A 19,768-nucleotide genomic window follows, 5' to 3' on the forward strand; every position below is an offset into this window, starting at 1 on the left:
CATTTCACACAAACATAAACTAATTCCCGTTTTCTTCTCCCCGTTCCCGCAGGAAATCAAGGTGTTTGATGTCAGACACATTCACACGGAGGGATACACCTTACTCCTTAAAAATAAAAATAAAAAAATCAAATTTCCTCCTATCCCCAGCCCTCCTCCCTGCTGTGCAATGCAGTTAAATGCAGTTACGATTCATCCTTTGGAATGTAAATTGAAAACCAGGCTTGCAGCTATCTGAATCCCAGAGATAATCTTATATAAATGGACTATAGTGCAAGCTTTGTCAAAGTCTTAATATTGTTTTACCTCATTACATAATCAAGCTATAATCATGGCTTAGAAACACATATTTAGAATTGAGGTGAAATCACTCAGCACAGTTGCTGTGTGGTATCAGCAATCACCATGAATCGCCCCATTCCTTCTGTGAAGCCCAGGCAGAGCGAGTGCCAGCAGTCAGGTGGAGAACTGCACTGTGCTTCAAGTCTGTTGCACGCAAATATCTACAATGCCATGGCAGATTTTCTTTCTTTCTCTGCCCTAAAGGCTAAATATTCACTGTATTTTATTTCACATCATGACTTCCCTATGACACAATAGTGGTATTTTGCTGCTAAACCTCAGAGGGAAAGAGATTGTCGAGCATTTTTTAAAAGGAAGAGACTTAATTATATTTTGAAACTGCCTAGTCCCTCTGCAGTCTAAAAATGAGTGAATGAAAGAACAAAACACTGTGAAGGAGAGAAACAAAGAAAAGGGCATTCGGCAAAGCACGAGCTTATGGGAAGGTCTCCTGGTCAAATATCTGGGGGACAGCGTTCTTAAGATTTTGCCTTTTCCCTAGACTTTTCATTTCTAACTGTGGACACAAATAAATCTCATAAAAATCAGCTTATGATCAGGACTGTGATCAAATTTCTGTCTTGTCTTTACGGAAACTCACTCATGTGCCCAGCGACCAAATACTTCAGTCAAAACTATTTTCCTGTGATATATGTAAAAACATATTGTGCTGGAGGAGCTAATATCATCTCTCATACGATAAATGACCAATTTTAGAAATACTGTTTCATTAGCACAGAACTAGACAGACTGAAGAACTTTCTGATTTGTTGGAAGAAGAAAAAAATTATCAAAAATAGGTCACCTTAGGTTTTATACGAGATAATATGAATAGGTTAAATCTGAATCCTCATAGAAAACTGTGTGTTTAGAAAAAAAAAAAAATTACATTTTTGTCAAATCATCGCAGCAGTGCAAGGGATCTCACTGAAGCACATTTTCAGGCTCAGTACCCTCACCAAGACAGTCAATGCCAGCAGAATTCCAAAATACAGGCACTGTCAAGGCAAGACAAGAGATGGGGACAAGAGCCAAATGAAGATGCATCAGGACAAATACACTAATCTTAACCTATTCATATAATTTTTCATCCACGATTAAAGCTGCATTGTGCAACATAGTCCACAGCCTGACAGTGGCCTGGTTTGGGACAGAGAGGTCTGATTCTGCTCTCCCTTTCTCCCACTGTCCCTTTTTCTTTTCTCCTTTAAATATGGTTAATTCAGACTGAGAATTTACTCTGAGTACTGACAACAGTGAACTTACAACAAAGCTCCTGCCTTTAAGGAGGTATTTATAGAAATCATGTTACTATTTTAATGGTTTCCATGTACCATAACTAAACCCACAAAAATGCATCTTTTCCATTAAACTAATACTTAGCTGTTCATTCTTAAAAAAGAGTAAATTAAAAAAAAAAAAAAAAAAGCAGTGTGGTCTTTGCCTAACTGAAAATGTTGGCCATGTTAACAGTAAAAGAGAGAGAACAAGGATGTATCTATTAGTTATTTATGAGGAAAAGAAGATAAATTCTGCTGCCACAGTTGTTCTTCATCAACAATTTATGCAGTTTATACTCATCACTTGTACCACAAAGTTATTGCTACTTGAGTAATTTTTCTTTAGTTCTTAGAAGTGCTCCTCTATTAACAGAGCCATAGTTTACAGTCAGTTATGCCATTTGAGTGTTTGTAGAAGCAGTCAACAGGAGAATGATGAGAAATTTTCAAGATTGGGTTTTCCACTGGCAGACTTGCAATCCTTTCTCACCTCTATTCCAAGATGACAGTGCCCTCGTGTGGCACGATATTTTTATTTTCTTCTTCCTCCCCATATATATTCAATCCAGAAAGACAAACTGGATTGGGTTTCCCATACATAAACAAATAATTTATGTATGTACTTGTTTACATGAGTTAATTTTGAGAAAATGTTCCATTTTCTACCTATATTTTCATATGGCTCTGCAAACAAATATTTTATAAGTTCTTGCTCTTTCCTGTATGGTTTCTGTGAAAAATCAGGAGAGAAAAACCCACTGGAAATCTGGACAGCTGGTGCATGTCTGGGTCTGGATGAACCATGTGGCTGCTATTGGCTGTGCTAAAAAAATTGTGCCTATTAGTTACCATATCATCAGTGACCTACAGTAATCCTAGTTGCCAGTCATTCGATCAGTCCTTACAGAAAAAATGGTGGCCTGAATTTTCGGTATAGTTTAACTCGTACATTACTCTTCTCCCATCTCTTCTGCAGTTATTTTAATTATTTAAATCTAGCAGTGTTTTAAACAACAGAAAACATAATCTTACAGGACTTAGTATGAGGCAATCTCAGCTGAAAGTGTTGCTACCTGAACTATAATTAAGACACCAATTTCTTGTGATGTTAGAAAGCTGTTCTTTTCTCTAGCATTTGTACTAGCTTCCAAATCACTTCTGAGTACAAATTAGAGGCTTGTTTCCCCAGTACCTTACACTTTGCACAGTCACTTAAACATGCATAAAGAGAGTACTAATGGGTATAATTTCCCATTCACTTCGCACAGGTATAAATGATTCCACAAGCAGCAAGCAATGAAGGATCACACCCACCGTGCTGATTAAATCAGTTAAGTGCAGTGTACATTCCCCCTGGCTATGCTTCCTGGCACAGCTAATTCCTTCTATTGAACCTCTGGGACTTAGGCCAGGACTATGCACAGATGGTTCCTCAGATCAGGAATTCACTTTCTCTACTGCCTAACAGAGCCTGAATCCTGGTATTAAAGTTACCATATCACACGAGTGTGTGGTAGGAGGAGCTTCCCAATTTCCAAAGTTGGCATAGACCGCTTTCAGTCTGTGTAAATTAGGATGACACAGGAGTGTTAGGAATAAAATCCTTCGTAAAGTCCTACTAAGGGCATGATCACTGGATACCGATGGTATGCATCTCCTTATTCAAAATATCTCCTCCTCTACAAGTGACACTCCCTGTGTGCAGCCGTGATTATTGCCACCAAGAAAAGTCTTCGGCTTCCTGTTCAGGGTAGCAGCATGAGGATGCTGTGGCTCAAGTCAGAACCCTGCCCTATGTCTTGTGATCTTCCGAACACAATTGGTAGGAATATGAATTTAGTAGAAACAATATATATTTGTACATGAGGCCAAACGTGATCTGGACAGCATCTTCCCAAGGGACTGCATTCCGGTTTAAACATGCATCAATGAAGAAACTATAGATAGACAGACAGAAGGGGTTATCGTATCTTCGGATGAAGAAGACCATGTCTATCTATCTTTAGACACAAACATAGATGAATACAGAAGAGTAAGAGAAATACATATATTCAATACAGAGAGAGAGATGATGTCTAAAAATATTAAGGATGATTTATGTTCTTCATTGTAATAAAGTAATTTTTTTTCCAGGGAAATTTAGTATTTCTTTAGAAGTTGAAAATTATCTATGTATTATTTTCTAGACACATGTAATAGTTATATATACACCTTAGAATAGACAGCAGGACTGTAACGTCTCTGGTGAAAGCCCAAGTAATCCAAAATCTTTTAATTAAGATGGCAAATATCAAGCACATAAATGTGTTATCTTACAAAGATACTGCCAGGTTGCATTATCATTCATTTCTAAAGAAATCCAAAAGCACATTAGGTCTCCAAACAGCAATCTGGCAGCAACCCGAGAAACTTTCTTGTTACAGTAGAGAATATTGGATAAACAAGAGCCAGAGTTAAGGGAAAGAGGATGAAGTAAGAATGAAAAGATTATCAATACGTCAAGTGACAGCTAATGAATGACCCTGTGCTAAGGATCAACTCTGGCCTTTTTTTACTAAAACAATGTCTTAGTTTGACAGCTTCATGCAGGCAACACCCCAGGGGTGAAAAATCACCTCAGACACCTCAGAGATAATCTGAAAATAACAGAGTATTTAAGCTGGTCCTGGCTGACGAACAGAGAAGTCCATGAACAGAGGCAGAAAAAACATATGTGGGTAAAAACAGGGCTGGGGCAAGATTCCCTCACAAAAGGTGTGATTAAAGCAAGCACTGCAAAGTTCATGTTCCACAGGGAACTTAATACATCTTACATTTCGGATGTATATGTTACGGCAGCTGATACAACATTTCTTATTCAGAATCTCAGAAGGCTTGCTCTTGTGTCACGAGGATGGAGCCAGGCTCTTCTCGGTGACAACCAATGATGGGACAAGGGGTAATGGGTTCAAACTGGAACACAAGGGGTTCCACCTAAATGTGAGAAGAAACTTCTCAGTGAAGGTATCAGAACACTGGAACAGGCTGCCCAGAGGGGTTGTGGAGTCTCCTACTCTGCAGACATTCAAAACCCACCTGGACACCTTCCTGTGTAGTCTCATCTAAGTGTTCCTGCTCTGGCAGGGGGATTGGACTGGATGATATTTTGAGGTCACTTCCAATCCTTAACATTCTGGGATTCTGTGAAGATTCTCTGAAATAGTGGAGTTGTCTCCATAATGCAAGACTGTCTGCAGCACCAGCAGGCTTTCAGATTGGAAAGCAATATGCAATTTAAAAGAAGTTATGCATCCTTGAATCATCCTTTAGATAGTCTAGTCAACTCCACATTGCCTGATGAGTTATAGTTGACACTGAAGTTTTTACTTCCTCTGATTTAACTTCTCCATGAGTAGAAACCTTAAAGTTGATATAAATATGTATTCTCTCTTATTTCCTTAAACTTTCAGTAAAATGTTTCCAATGCTACAAGACATGAGAAATAAGGTCTACCAGAATGATTTTGTGGACTTTGTCTACAAATATCAGGAGCTGATACAGCGTTTCCTATGCATATAATTCTGGAGTGTTTTGAACTTGTTACATGTGTATCCGTTAAGAAAGAAAGTCTTTGCATAAAGGCAGGTGCAATAACAATTGTGAGAGCTGAACAAAGTCTAGAACAATTACATCACTTTTTAACTTTTTTGAACATGTTAGCAGAGATAGGTAATTTCTAAATGTAATTGGTTAAGAATTCCAGTATAAAAAAAAATTGCAGAGGAAATTGTGTTCAGTTGTGTTCAATTACATATAAACCACTTCCACCTGGAGTGTCTCCAGCTTGTGGAGCAAATTCTCTGTGACAGGACATTGTTGTTGGTCTGTGGACATGGACTGTCCTCAGGAGCGCATCTTCGAGATGATAGAGAATTCACAGTAACAGTTCATCGCTGCTGAATGGACCAAGGCCTTTGCAAGTTAGTTAACATTTTAAAAGCTTTTATGCATCACAGTTTGAACAACAACCAAAAAAAAAAAAGCATAAAATATTGTAAAAATATTATTGTCATGGTTTACTGTATAAAAAGCACTCCTTGTGTTAAAGGAAAAATCCAGACAAGTCTCCATGGAGACCAGGTTATCACCACCAAGCTTTCTAGAAAAAAACATTATAAAACAACACATGTGGAAACAGTCTATAAAATGGAAGGACTGAGGCTACTCTCTCTATATACACATGTATGTATATCCATGTGTTATCCACACAACTATTGGGCTTGATTCGCATACACTGTTATTGAGGATGACAATGCATGAAGTGTTTGCAGTACACCTTGGTCTAGGTCATCTGGATTTATCTGTTTGTGTTATTTTCAGCACAGGTGCAGAGTTTTGAATTTGGCTCTATGACCTGTAACAAAGTCCTGGCTTACTTACTAGTTTCTGATATTTTCTCTTCTTTTGAATAAAAGGTCCTACAAGGCAAGAGTGCTAGAACTACCAAAACAGTTGGGCAAAAAGACCTGTTTAAGTACAAGACAAAAAATATGGAGAAAGAAGTTATCTGATATATCTGTTCAGCTACTATGAAAGTGCAGCTTCAGAAAAAAAAAAAAAGAAAAGGCAGTAACAGAAGAAAAGATCTGATTTTTTAATTCCAATTCAGAGCTAATACCTTTTAATGCTCTCATCTATGTTTGGGTTTATATTTCATGTCTTTCTGGTAATTTCTTGTCTCATTAAAGTAATACAATAACACTAAGCATGAGAACAGCCTTAAAATGGTTTGCATGAAAGTAATACAGCTACTGATTAAATTAATCTCTACCATGGTATAGCAGGAAAAAATACCCAGTTTTGAAATATCAATGCTATTAATAGCCTATATGAAGGTAAATGCATTAAAAAAAAGAATCCCAGAACTGACAAAGTAGTAACTTCTCAGGAAGTTAATACATGATTCAGAGAGATGAAGAATGAGTCATGCTGTAATTTTATGGCTTCACTGTTGCAGTATTCCTGATCGGTGGTAGTTTTTCAGTATACAATGATATGAACATACAATGTAATTGTAATCTGTGAATTAAACTTATCCGTGAATTATTAAAATGGTTGCTTATATTCAGCCATATTTCCTTGTAAACCACATATACATAATTTGGGTTTTAAATTTTTGGTTTAATGATAACATGATATAATTAAATTAAAACTAGTTAATTCCTTGGATATGGACATTCACTTTGAAAAAAAAAATAACAACAAAGAAGCACCAGCAGAAAAGTGATCTCTGAAGTTTCTTCTGTGACCAGGTTCAAAGGGATTATTCTGGGCGAAATTAGAATTTTAATTAAGCCTGAAAACAGAGAGCTCAATGTTAACTAAAGGTACTGATCTAAGCAGAATACACATTAACCACAGAGCCTCTTTCATAATGCTGGAAAACTATCTCACTCTGAATTTGCAAATCCTATTCTGTCGCAGTTTGAGACTTCTCTGGACTGCATTTCACTGGACTGCAATGAAGTCTTTTGTAGCCTGGGGTTCTGAAGCTCTTTTGCAACCAAGATTTCCCAGGAGAGTTGTAATCTGAAGTAAAGATGATAACTAAGTTTTTTCAGTTTAGAAAAAAAAAAATACATAAAAAGCTGAAGCTTTGCTGTTTTGCTGAATCCAGATGGAATTTATTCAATAGTTTGAGAGGGGAAAAACCTGGAAAAAAGGTTCACAAAACTATTGATTGGGAATATGTTATGTACAACTGAGTAAAATACAGCCTCAATTTTGGGGACACTTAGGAGCTGTGGGTTCAAATCCTTCTAGAGGAGATAATACAACAGAAGATCTACAGGCAAATAAGAAATTAATTATTGACACAAGCTAGCCCTGAAGAACAGTTGAGAACATGAATAATTTAAAAAGCAGATCTGAAAGCTCACCTTACCGGAGAGTAGAGCTGGGAGCATGCTAACAGGGGCAGCATGGTGACCGGAGCTTTGCTGGACCACCACTCACCCAGCTGCTGTGCATTTGCAAGTTGTGAGGAATGACCTGGGTAGAAAGAAGCTTCCTACACTATGCAAGTGAGGTTACCCTTGAAATCTTTAAGTACGAGTCACGTAAGTGAACCTGCAAGACTGTTTACTTTCATAGTGTGGAAAATCCAACAGCTCTTGAGCTATACCAGTGCTGAAGAAGAGATATGCATGTATTTGGTATCAGTATATCTGGTGAATCAGTTTAATATATATATCCCAGACACAGAATAGGAAAACCCTAGCTGTTATATAGAAATTGTATGTTGGGTTTTCAACTTAACATTCTATCTTGGTATGCTTTTCTTTTACAGGAGACTATGTAGTCATGTCTGTTTACTTTAACCTGAGCAGGAGAATGGGTTATTTCACTATTCAGACCTATATTCCCTGCACACTTATTGTTGTACTGTCCTGGGTCTCTTTCTGGATTAATAAGGATGCAGTTCCAGCCAGAACATCACTGGGTGAGTTGGTTTTTCTTCCTGCTTTTATTCAAGTGTTCTAATGTTTAATTGACGCCTTTGCAGATCACCAGTTTGTAAATACAAGATGAGAGACAATTTCACATGAGCTCTCCTTGTTTAGAGGGATGTAGTCATTTCCAAGAAATAATGGCCTAAACCATATTTGCATCTCTTCCTTTTTACTATCCCGGATCCTGACTCTGGGTATTGTAGATAACCTACAATAAAAACTTTTGCATATTTTTTGACGACAGCAGTATTTTTGTAAAAATCAAGAGGATGGGGAACAATGTTGGATTAGAGGCAGGGACACATTTTTATTTGTTATGCTTCCATATCACAGTGACTAACAATACAAATGTAATAAAAAACAAGAAGGAAGCAATCTTTCTGGTTGTCTGTATGTCACGGTGGTAAAAAAGGGAGAAAGTGGTTCTATGGTTCCTACTGTAGGGACCAAAAATCAAATCCAGTCTTCTGGCCACAAAATCAACTGAATTTGGTGTTATCTAAAATCCTATACATGACAATTTGGTATGTAATTTATAAGAATTAGCAATTTCTACACATTTAGCAACTGTTCCACAAATAAACTAAAAGAGAGACCAAATTAACCTTGCTTGTGCAAAGCAGCTGTAGCTGTAAGAATTACCAAAGTAGAACCATTCAACTTCTGCATGAAATCCACACAAGAGAGAATCATTTTAGTTTTTCCTTCTGCATTTGCATTTATTCATAGAACTACGGCACAGAGTACTGCAGTGCAAACTGAGGGACCGCATTTTCATTCCAGAACTCCCTTGAAAGAAACACAGGAAGAGAGGATTGGTGGCTACCATGACAGAAATCCTTAGGCATTTTATTGCCTTTTCCACATACTCTCTAAAAGGAGGTTTAAAATCTGCTTTAAATAAATAAAAGATTAATAAAGGCATTCAGCTGTTATTTAAAATTTCAGTTAGCTATAGAAACCAATAGGTTCCTCCATAGAGAATGATCCTATTTGTACCACTGAGGAGGTAAAATCTATAGTATGGAATTTCCCATATAAAATGTGATGAATGGTAACTGTTCTGATGCGCTGTTGATGTTCTTCACATCACAGTACAGGGAACACTGTTTTGAAAGGAGAAGGGATGGCCAGGCATGTCACAGTACTTCTCAGCTACAGACCACAGTCACTTCTGAAGGCCAGAAGAGATTCTGCTCTGGGACAGAGAGAAATCTGACCCCAGTGGTACAGCTACAAGGAGCCCTGAGAGACTCCCCCTTCCCACTTTATATGCAAGAAATCTCCTAAATAATGAGCAGCAGATAATTTGTGTGGGGCTAGCATGTTTCGCATACAACTAGAATGCATCAAGGAAAGATAAAGGAAACAGATTTATTCCTCTATGTAGCACACACAAAAATCTACACGTTTTGTCCTGAGGTGCCTTCTTGATCACATGCTTTCTTAAAAATTTTCATTAATTTCTACCTCATGAAATAGCTGCAGGTGTGTCTCTCACTGACACTGGTATCATTACCGTGCAAGTAAAAGAAGCAAACAACCAAACTAAAAATAAACTAAATTTCTTAGAATCAGGATACATCTAAGTAAAGTATTCTGCAGAGCAGCACTTGCAGTGACCACGCAAAAATGTTTCATACCCCATGTTAATCCCTGAAGTTCTCACTGAATCCACATTTCACTGCTGGGATGTGCTGTTTAATACCATTGCTATATGTTTGAACTTCAGACATACTTTAGAACCAGTCAGAGAGAGATAACTGGTAAAATCAATTTGTTACTTGAAATAATAATAATTCTGTTATTTTCTATCTACCTACCAGGTATTACAACTGTCCTGACAATGACCACCCTAAGTACCATTGCTCGTAAATCTCTTCCCAAAGTTTCCTACGTGACAGCAATGGATCTTTTTGTGTCAGTCTGCTTTATTTTTGTTTTCTCTGCACTGGTGGAATACGGAACTTTGCACTACTTTGTCAGCAACAGAAAGCCAAGCAAGGATAAAGACAAAAAGAAGAAAAATCCAGTATGTACCTTTTTACCAGCAAGGCCTAAACTTCAATCAGGTTTTCTGAGAGAGCATGTAACTCCTTTATGCTTGTACATTTTGTAAGACTTCGCTATTACATACATATTCTTCCTTTGTATTGCTAGGAATGCAAACATTCACCTTGAGATGAAAAGCTCATATATTAAAGTTGTCTGGATGCCAGAGAAACTCATTTCTTAGAATAAGCACCCTTTTAACCACAGCGTTCTGCAGATCACAACTATCACCAAAACCCATTACTTATGTTGTAGGCAGAGCTTTTACTGTGACCTTTATGGAAGAACTCCCAGTTTCTCTGTCTTAGCTCTAGCAAGGTTTTCTGCCATTAACTTATGCCCATATTATTGACATAACTGTTTTTCTTATTATAAGGACTACAGTGAACTTTTATACTCAAACTATGGAGTGTGCTTTTCCTAATTTCCCCTTAAACATCTGTTTCCTTTTCATTGTTTTCTTACATTCTTTTTCTTGTATTTCTTACCTTCTCTACCTACTTCTCTCCCTTAGAAAGTGATTTGGTTAGCAGTTTACAATTTACTTACAGTTGTATACTGCACAATAATATAAAAAGTACCTAATAGTCAAAATTTAAAAATTCTGGAAGTATCCTCAGTAGGGAGTTTTTTCCCAAATAGGGAAAAAAATTGTCACTTATTTTGTCCAGGACAGATTTCTCCCTGCCTTTTGCAAGTCAGCTGAAAAAACTGTTGTCTAGATTCTCCGAGTTGAAAAGAATGAGTGTAAAATCCTAGAGGGAAAAGTAGCTTAATCATCTTCAAAAAAACCCAAATATGCCTTTGAAAAACGTGAAGAACAAGTCTTCTACATTTACAGAGAATATTTTCAAATCCATTTCAAGCACCTAGGAAACAATGAAGTCACTTGGATTTGCTCTGTTAAAATCTTCCATGACTTTTGAAAATATTATCTTCTAGTTATGAAACACAGCACAAAAGTAATATAGAAAAAGTAGTAATGAAACCCCCTTTTATTACATATTATTGCTATACTTTCAACTTAAATTGCTGTTGAGAAGTAGACTCTAAATACAGGTATATATGTATTCTGCAGTGGATAAACAGCCAGAAAAGCATCTATAAGGCTATAGAGGAAAAATTCTCTCCTAACTTTAGCTATGCTGAAGAAGGATTTGATCACAGACCTCTCTTTTGGTCAAAAGAAACAAAGAGGCATTTCTGGAGGGTGATGCTTCCTGGCCTCCTGCCTTAGGCTGAAATGAATGGCTCTCTATGTGCAGGTGTGTCTTTCATGTGTAATTAAAGGAGCAAAGATAAACTACTTCAAATTTAGTTGTCTCACTTCGAGATGTCCATATAAGGGCAGTTTACTTCTTCTTGACTCATCTGTGAGCATTTGTTGCCAAACAGAACTATAAATGATTGCCTGGATCCTAATCACAGAGTCTAAAAACCCTCAAAGGCAGAGTGTTCAGGACCCAATCTGCAGGTAAAAGGAGTATTTTGATAAGCTGTGAATGGTCTCTTTCAAAACAGTTCAACATGAAAGATTGGAATGCCCTGGGAATATGAAAAGATCTAAATGGAGTTTGATACGGTTTTGGCCCAGATGTAGCTACAAGACAGTGACAAATGAAAAATGTGGGGGTTTTATACTGCAGATACTTGTTTAAATTGCTATTATCCCAACATCTCTATAAATTTAGTTCTTTTTGACTTACTATGTTTTAGAAACATATTTTTAATTTACATTATTTTTGTCTCTTTCTTTCCTTTCTTTAATTTAAAACAAACCCCTCTGACTCTCTTTTCTGTCTACAAAATGAAAGCTTCTTCGGATGTTTTCCTTCAAGGTATAATGTTTTTTGGAATGGAAATTCACTGCATGCGACTGCTGAATTTAACTATTAGAGCTTATATGACGGTGGTGATTTGTTGGTAGTTTTTTAGTGAGACATCTAAGCATTCTACTCAAGGTAACTTCCTAATTAAGTAGAATGGTTACGTATTTCTAAACAATTTGTAGAGTTGATTCAGCAGCCCAATACTGATTCACTATGGCTCTGAACTTACCTAAGTTCAAGAGCGAGCAACATTATTGGATCGCATGAGTTAAGAGAGTTTAATGTTAAAACATTCTTGCTCCTCTCTTTCTCAATCTGCCATGGGATCCAATAGTACCAGCTACACCAGAAACCTGCACTACACCCTTTTAGAACTCAGCTCTGACCCTGCCTTTTTAGCCTTAGTGATTTCACTCAAAATTATAAAACCAAATCTGTTCACATTTGACCTGACCAAAATTCAACGTCATCAATTATTCAAATGCTGTTTCTTATGTAAAAAAGGCAGAGTTTTGAAAGGGTTTAAGATGCAAATGTATTTTTAATGCTGTCACTGGATCAACACGCTTTTAGCAAATTACCAAATATATCTAGCCAAGTTCCACATCTACACCTTATCTTCATCCAGAAATGCGGAGATTTCATTAAAAAAAAAAAAAAAAAAAGGAAAAAAAGAATCCACATAAAAGCCAAGAAATTTCCATACTTCTGGAATGAAACTGTGGTTATCTTACCCTAATAACTGTCAGCAGGAGATTTCAATGCCTGCCATCCCAGTGTTTGCCAAGAGCTCAAACTCAAAAGTGCTTAATTTGCTCAATTCACTCCCAATATATACGTGTGCGTATATATATAGAGCTACTATGTAGAAATTGGAATATATTCAACCTTACAATTGGTGAACATTAGTAGATGGTGAACTGCATATATTCAAACAATTGAAGAGTCTTATAGAGGTTCTCCTAACCTTATTCAAAAGACACAGATCTTGTCTTTTTTCCTGTATGTATATTTGCTACTATCTCAACATGAACCAGCTCTATATTAAAATCCTGCATTTCCAATTGATTATTTCAGTTCCTTCCATGTGCAATACACAAATTGCCTTCGAATATCGAGGAGCTATGTAAAAATATAAACACAAAAAGAAACTTAAAATGCCATCAATTGCATTCTTGAATGTTTCCTTTAACCTCTAATCTCTACTTAGTTTGACTTTAAAGCTAGTTGTCCACAGCTGTTAACTTTATATTGACTCACACTGCTTTCCTGTAAATTTAAAGTGTGCGATGCAACTGATATTAATAAGTTCCAGGGTAATACTACCTTTAGAACTCCTCAGCAATTTCCCATGTACCCCATGCAGAACCATTATTCAGATGTTGACCATTACTCTCCACCCCCTGTTGTTCTGGTGATAATAACAGAGTCTCTCCCTTTTGCCCCCTTTTTCTTTTTTTTTTTTTGCCACTCCATCTTAGGCGCCTACAATTGACATCCGCCCTCGATCAGCTACTATTCAAATGAACAATGCTACACACCTCCAAGAAAGGGACGAAGAATACGGGTATGAGTGTCTCGACGGCAAGGACTGTGCCAGTTTTTTTTGCTGCTTTGAGGATTGTCGAACAGGAGCGTGGAGGCACGGAAGGATACACATCCGCATTGCCAAAATGGACTCCTATGCCCGCATCTTCTTCCCAACTGCCTTCTGTTTGTTTAACCTGGTGTATTGGGTATCATATCTTTACCTTTAAAAGCAGAGGGAAATCGGTGATATGAGCCTTACTCACTCAAGTTCTTAGAGAGATGGTTTCCTAAGTCCACTTGAAGTATACACAATGCGCTTTATAGTGGTCTGAATTCTTTAGTGCCATAACCTGGTAAATATCAGTCATGTAATTTGTCCAAAAATTACCGTCAGGTTATTGTGAATTAAATGACCATTCAACATGCCAAAATAAGTTGAAATAAAAATCACATAAAAAGGTAATATACAGCTAAACCTGCCGGAATAGAGAGAAACAGAGCAGACAGGACAAGGGGAACATTGCGACATCACTAGATGGTAATTCTGATTCAAACAGGAGTGAGAGAAAGGAGAATTCCCAGGTAAAGTGCTGTACAGTTTGTTAACATTGGCTATAATTATGCTATAGCTTTATTCTATGTGGACTTTTCTTTTTGGAAGAGTCATCTCTCACTTTGAATAGGTATTATTAAGCTACAAAAGTAACTTCTACTCCCACCAAGATAAAAATAGATCTTTTCCTTTGCCATCCCTTTGAGAGCACATGTACAATGCTGTAAATATTTCAATACCTTGTAGTATATAAAGTCTAGTGCATGCGTCTTTCAGGGGCCAAAATAAATGGAACAAAGGTACCATAAAGTTTTGTCTTTTATTTTGTGTCTCTGGATGTGCTATTGTAATTGAAATGTGGACATTTTTTTTTTTTTTTTCCTTGAAAAATGACCCCTTTCCCTCATGCATGGAAGATCCAAGCAGACAGCACTTTCATCTAAGACATTAGAGAAGCCTTAAGGATTCAAATAAATAACACGTAGACAAATCTGTATGGCCAATATAATAGCTCATAAAGTATACTGTTGTATGTGTCTGCTGCAGTTGTAGACTTCATCTTCCATTGATAATGTTGCTATATTTCAACTGAATTTTCAGTAATTATACATTGCGAGACCAGCTTCTGAATTTAATCCATGTGCTTCTACTGTTCTTTTCCCATGTTGAGCTCTACTTTTTTCCTTACACAAGTGTTTGTGGCAGCTTTTTTATGCTTTAATCCAGCCCAGGAAATAGCATTTATTCTAGACATTATTTTTACATGAAAGCTTCAAGTTCATTTTTAAACATTAGATTTTGTATTATATATACACATATAATTCTCTGCCCATTCATGTCCTTGATCAGCAATAGTTGTTGTCAGGGCTGCTTTTCACTTGATGAGTACCTTTACTAAAACAAACCTTTACCATGGCTAGCACACAGTGTATAAATAGCCTTGAAACTAAAAGGGAACAAAGGGTGTCTTGGCTACTGAATCACATGTATGCAGTTTATGTGTATTTAAAACCTTCAACCCACCTGGGTGAATCTTAAAAACCATTTATCCACTGGTTTCCAGAACCTGTATGATGCTCAGTTATGCAACCTTAAGCACATGTAAATATGACTGACCTTTTTTTGGTTTTTTTTAATTGTCAAAGATGTAAAATGTCACCTCCAGGAAAGTGGGCTTGCAGATTGAAAAGGGAGATATATAACTTATCACTACAGAACTATTAATAGCTAAAATGGAAGCAAAGGAATGTTTTCCCAGGTTTGTATAGTTTTGGAAATAAAAATGTATAAAAAAGGAATATCTCTTGATCATCAATTGCTCCTTGTCCAATGTATTTCAAAACATTTTAATAAAGGAATTGCACACACCTGTGGACTTTTTCAATAAAACTGCTGCACTCAATTCCAGTTTCCTTGCGATCAGTTTGTTAAGAGCATGCTTCAAGGACTAGACTGCTTGACTAGTTTGACTCATCAGCTGCCTAAATATAGGTGATTATAACCCTCTCGATTGCCTCATTTTGTAGTCAAATGGCTCACATAACTTTCAAGGATGGAGACTAAATCTTCAAAACCATTCTAAAGATTACCTCTCTTAAAAAAAAAAAAAAAATCACTGAATTGGAAGTATCCTAATGAAGAGAGATAACCTTTCTTCATGTACTTAAAGTAGACAGTACCTCCACTCCTGAATGAGAGTCAATCATCTTTGACATATAATTTTAGCCTCCATACAATACAAAATGCTAAAGCCCTAAAGGTGCGGTTCCCAGCACAGATTATATGCCCACACCCTCTAATTTCTAGCTCACTTTCCCACAGTCACGTAAATCTATCTAACATGAATGATGAATCCACTGGTCAAATATACCACGTGTATTAGTTTCAATGGCACAGCTATAGCAGCAAATATTGGCAGTCCAAATATTTGGATCTCCTTCCTCCGGTGGCCCCAAAGCCTTTCAGTCTAAAAACACAGGTAGAAAAGGGAAAAAAAAAAAAAAAGTTAAATAACACTCAATCAAATGAATAATGTGCAAAAAGGAACAAAAAAGCTTTGTTAACTGTGTGAATTTGAGTAGGTAGCATCGCTTCACATGGAACCAAAAAAAGAATTGGGAAAATCAAGTTTTAGATTATCTGCATTACCACAAAATCTGGGTTTTGTAGGATCAAGGGTTGAGACTTGGGATTTGAAAGAGGATAAGCAAGGATTTTCTTCAGGTTTGTGGAAGTATTTCTCATGCTACAGAGGAAAGGCAAGACTAAGAAAAAACCTTTGTGGGTAGTTGAGAAAAGAAACTAAGACATGACCATAGCACAGAAGCTGAAGCCAACATCGAGCTGATCTACTCTATCCAGCCTGCAGCTGAGAACTGAATTAAAGCAGCAAAGAAGAGAATTTGCCGAATTACACAAGAATTATGTACGTTAATGGACTAAAGGGGCAGCCCAAAGCAACAAGCTAAGAAGATGAATTCAGAGGCAATACAATCCAGAGAAAACAGAATAATTGTTAAGGTCAGAACACTGGAGGTTGCAGTTCTGAGCTCAATAGAACACATTTAGGCTTCAGCCTTCACCTACGTGGATGAAGAACCGGATTTTGGTGATGCTGTGGCAGAAAGGTAATGTTATTTGGAAATGAATAGCTACGTCCAAGAGAAGGACTTAGTGAAAAATTTAGCCTGTTCATGGGCTTCCGCTGCTGGAAAAACGACACCTGCTATTTTAAGCTGAGGGATCCCAAGGCAGAATCCAAGTGTAAGTATGAACACAAGAAGAAAAGTAAAAAATATAAAGGAGCCATCTAAATGAAATTAATTACAGTCCAGGGGAAAAAGTGACATTTTAAATGCAAGTGTTGTCTTTCAAACAAAATTTTAGTTGCTTTGCGAAGATAATATAATTAAATCCTATAAAAAGCTTCACAGGTAAATAAATCAGTTTATTATGCCCATGAGAGATCTATTGTTCCATTTAAAGAAATTAAAAGCCAAAGCACTTTCCCTCCTAATTTAGAAGGATTCTGTAGATGAAAAGATTTAGACTACCTACTTGCACATTACTGTGGGGTTTTTTTAAGTCAAGATTTACAATGAAAAACTTATCTGTTGCATATGTAAAAGAAAGTTCATGACCTTCAAAATATCACGGAATCACAGACATGAGTTAAAAGCTTTGTTTCCAAGTCAGCAAACCATCTGAATAATTCATTACAGAATATTGAATTAGTTCAGAAAAACACATAAAAAAAAAGGTTGCCTTTCTTTTAGGGGGAAAATAAAAAAGCACGCTATGACAAGACTGAATAAGATTTTCCCATTTGGACTCAGATAAAACTCACATTGATTGTCAAAATGAGAAAAAGGAAAATAAGAAATGAGAAAATATTAAGATAGCTTTAATTCAATGAGTATGAAGAACATTTGAAACATTGATCTCTCCACCAGAGACATGCTTTTTGATACCAGCATACTGAAATCTCTCTCTATCTGATGAAGTTTAATTAGCCATGACTCCTCTAGAATTTTCAGGTATGTGCTATAAGCCTAATTACAGATTCAGTCATTTTGCTATGAGAAACCTAACCTTAATTTACCCACAGGAACAAAACAAAGCACACACCCCCCAAAAAAAAAAACCCAAATAAACAAACAAAAACCCCAAACAACAACAAACCCCAACAACTACAAAACCAAAACCACCACACACAGCCAACAAACCACAACACCAACACCCTCTCTCAAAACAACTGCAGACCAGGACTTATTTCATTCCTAAAATAAGACACAAGCACACAGAGACATCTATCCACCTAATATATTTACAAAATGTCTACAAAAACAGTAGATGAGGCTATAGACTACTCGAAATTCAGACTTGCTAGAGAAGATTTAGCATAGTTGGATACTTTGCTGTATTCAAGAAAAAAGAGTGAATTTACCATGCCTTTCCTCAAAAAAAAAAAAAGAAGTCTGCATGTTTGTATTGACAAAACAATGTATATTCATAAGTTCTCAGAATTCATCTCAGCGTTTCAGTTAAGGCTAGAAGTGAAAGACCAGACTGACAATTTTGGGAATTCTATAATCTCATAAATCTATTCAGGTTTCACAGATTTTGCTGCTTCTCATTCTAGTTATATCAGTGCTCTTTAATCTGCTGCCACAGTGAGATTTATCGTGGAAAAAGAAATTTTCCTTTTGCTCTTTCCAATTCCTTTGCCTTCACTGAACATTCACCTGAATTTGATAGCTATCCTGCTGAGCTGGCAGCTCTGCATCTTACTCGCATGTGTGATGCTTCTGCCCCATAAATCATCATCCCCACAGCTTCAGCAGGATTTGTGATTGCATTTCAACTCTGAAAAACTATAGTAATTCGAAAACTATCACTTTTAAAGAAAATACAGGTGAAGTACTAAAGCTAATGGACTCAATACTAGGAGGTTAAAAAGCAATAAGACAGACCTATTTCTAACTTCATGTTTGCCTTTGTTTTCAGGAGAGCTGATGCCAGCTCTCATTAAGTCCAGGTCTCTCTATCCTGGATTGTAAGAGCCCAGAGAGTATCCATATTTGCACGATCTGCAGACCCTGACAACATCCAGGTATGGCACAAATACCACCAAAGCTGCACCCTCCCCACGTAGCAGCACTCCTGCTGATGTCAAGCACCTGAGGATGCTGTCTACAGATGCTGAAGCTCCTGGGATATTTCTGAAAAGCAAAGATGATGGCCACACTGAAAGAACTGTCACTAATTCCTTCAAACCCTATGTAACACTTCATGAGCATTTTTTGGCTGCCCTCCTTGGTTCCAGTAGCTTTGCTGTTAGTTTCTTAGGAGCCCTCAGCAGCTCTTTAGTTAAGATAAACACCAGCTGAGCACACCATGAATGGCCCCTGGGAGACCGTCAGAGGATCACAGGTACAGACCAGAAAGGGATGAGTTTACCAAATGTTACAATGTTTGAATCAAAATCAAACACTTGGTATATACAAGAAATACCAAGTCTAAACAATAAAAATACTCAGTGAAAATTAAACTGCAAAAGCAGCTTAAGAAACAGTCATTTAGTTATAAAAGAATTTTTCTGCGATTTTTTTTTCTACAGATTATTTTGCAAAAATACCACAGCCAAAGGAAAAAAAAGAAATCTCTGTTAAACTACAAGGAATATCAAGTACACCTCTAATTTTGATTTGTCAGAATAATTTGATTATTTTTATATTTACTGTAGAAACATCCTAAGTTAGCCTTTGTTACAAAGCTGAGGGAACAACAGGGAGTGTGACTGTCTGTTTGTTCTGTGCCCCTCTAGGTCATCATGCAGCATTTGGACAAAGAGGTCCAAACACCAGAACAGAGAATGCTACATGGGGAAACACAGCAGCACAAATCACAGCCTGTCCAAAATCTGTACAGTAGAGAGCAAAACTGTGTCCAGGAAAACACCTTGCAAACTCCTAATACACATGGAGAGTTTTGTTTCAAACTATTCTGTGTGACCTGCCATAGCTGATCAGAACTTTCCCTATCTGAAGAGTCATCTTGTTCTAGTACATTAGTCTTTGTTTTAATAAAATACCATTTTTAGGCATTAGGAAGCCTTCTCTGTCCTTTGCAGCATTCACTTTACAGACAAGGTAGGGCAGTTCCTCCTTCCAGCAGTCGTTGACCTCGTAC

The 19,768-nt window shown here is 37.0% G+C and overlaps 1 protein-coding gene and 1 long non-coding RNA gene across 3 annotated transcripts in view; one reads left to right on the plus strand and one right to left on the minus strand.

Moving 5' to 3' along the window:
* GABRG2 (gamma-aminobutyric acid type A receptor subunit gamma2) overlaps positions 1–15,479 on the plus strand; it is a 67,239-nt gene extending 51,760 nt beyond the window's left edge. Inside the window, exons 7-10 of one of the 2 annotated variants that reach the window (XM_065849213.2) lie at positions 7,951–8,103; positions 9,940–10,145; positions 11,980–12,003; positions 13,476–15,479. In XM_065849213.2, coding sequence (XP_065705285.1) covers positions 7,951–8,103; positions 9,940–10,145; positions 11,980–12,003; positions 13,476–13,751 — 659 coding nt within the window. In that variant the 3' untranslated portion in view covers positions 13,752–15,479. The remainder of the gene's footprint in view (positions 1–7,950; positions 8,104–9,939; positions 10,146–11,979; positions 12,004–13,475) is intronic. The other variant, XM_065849214.2, reaches the window with a different exon arrangement.
* Positions 1–19,768, minus strand: part of LOC139829115 (uncharacterized) — a 401,519-nt gene that overhangs the window by 223,515 nt on the left and 158,236 nt on the right. The gene's annotated exons all lie outside the window — the stretch shown is intronic.

Source organism: Patagioenas fasciata, chromosome 14 (assembly GCF_037038585.1).
Source record: "Patagioenas fasciata isolate bPatFas1 chromosome 14, bPatFas1.hap1, whole genome shotgun sequence".
Classification (NCBI taxonomy): domain Eukaryota; kingdom Metazoa; phylum Chordata; class Aves; order Columbiformes; family Columbidae; genus Patagioenas; species Patagioenas fasciata.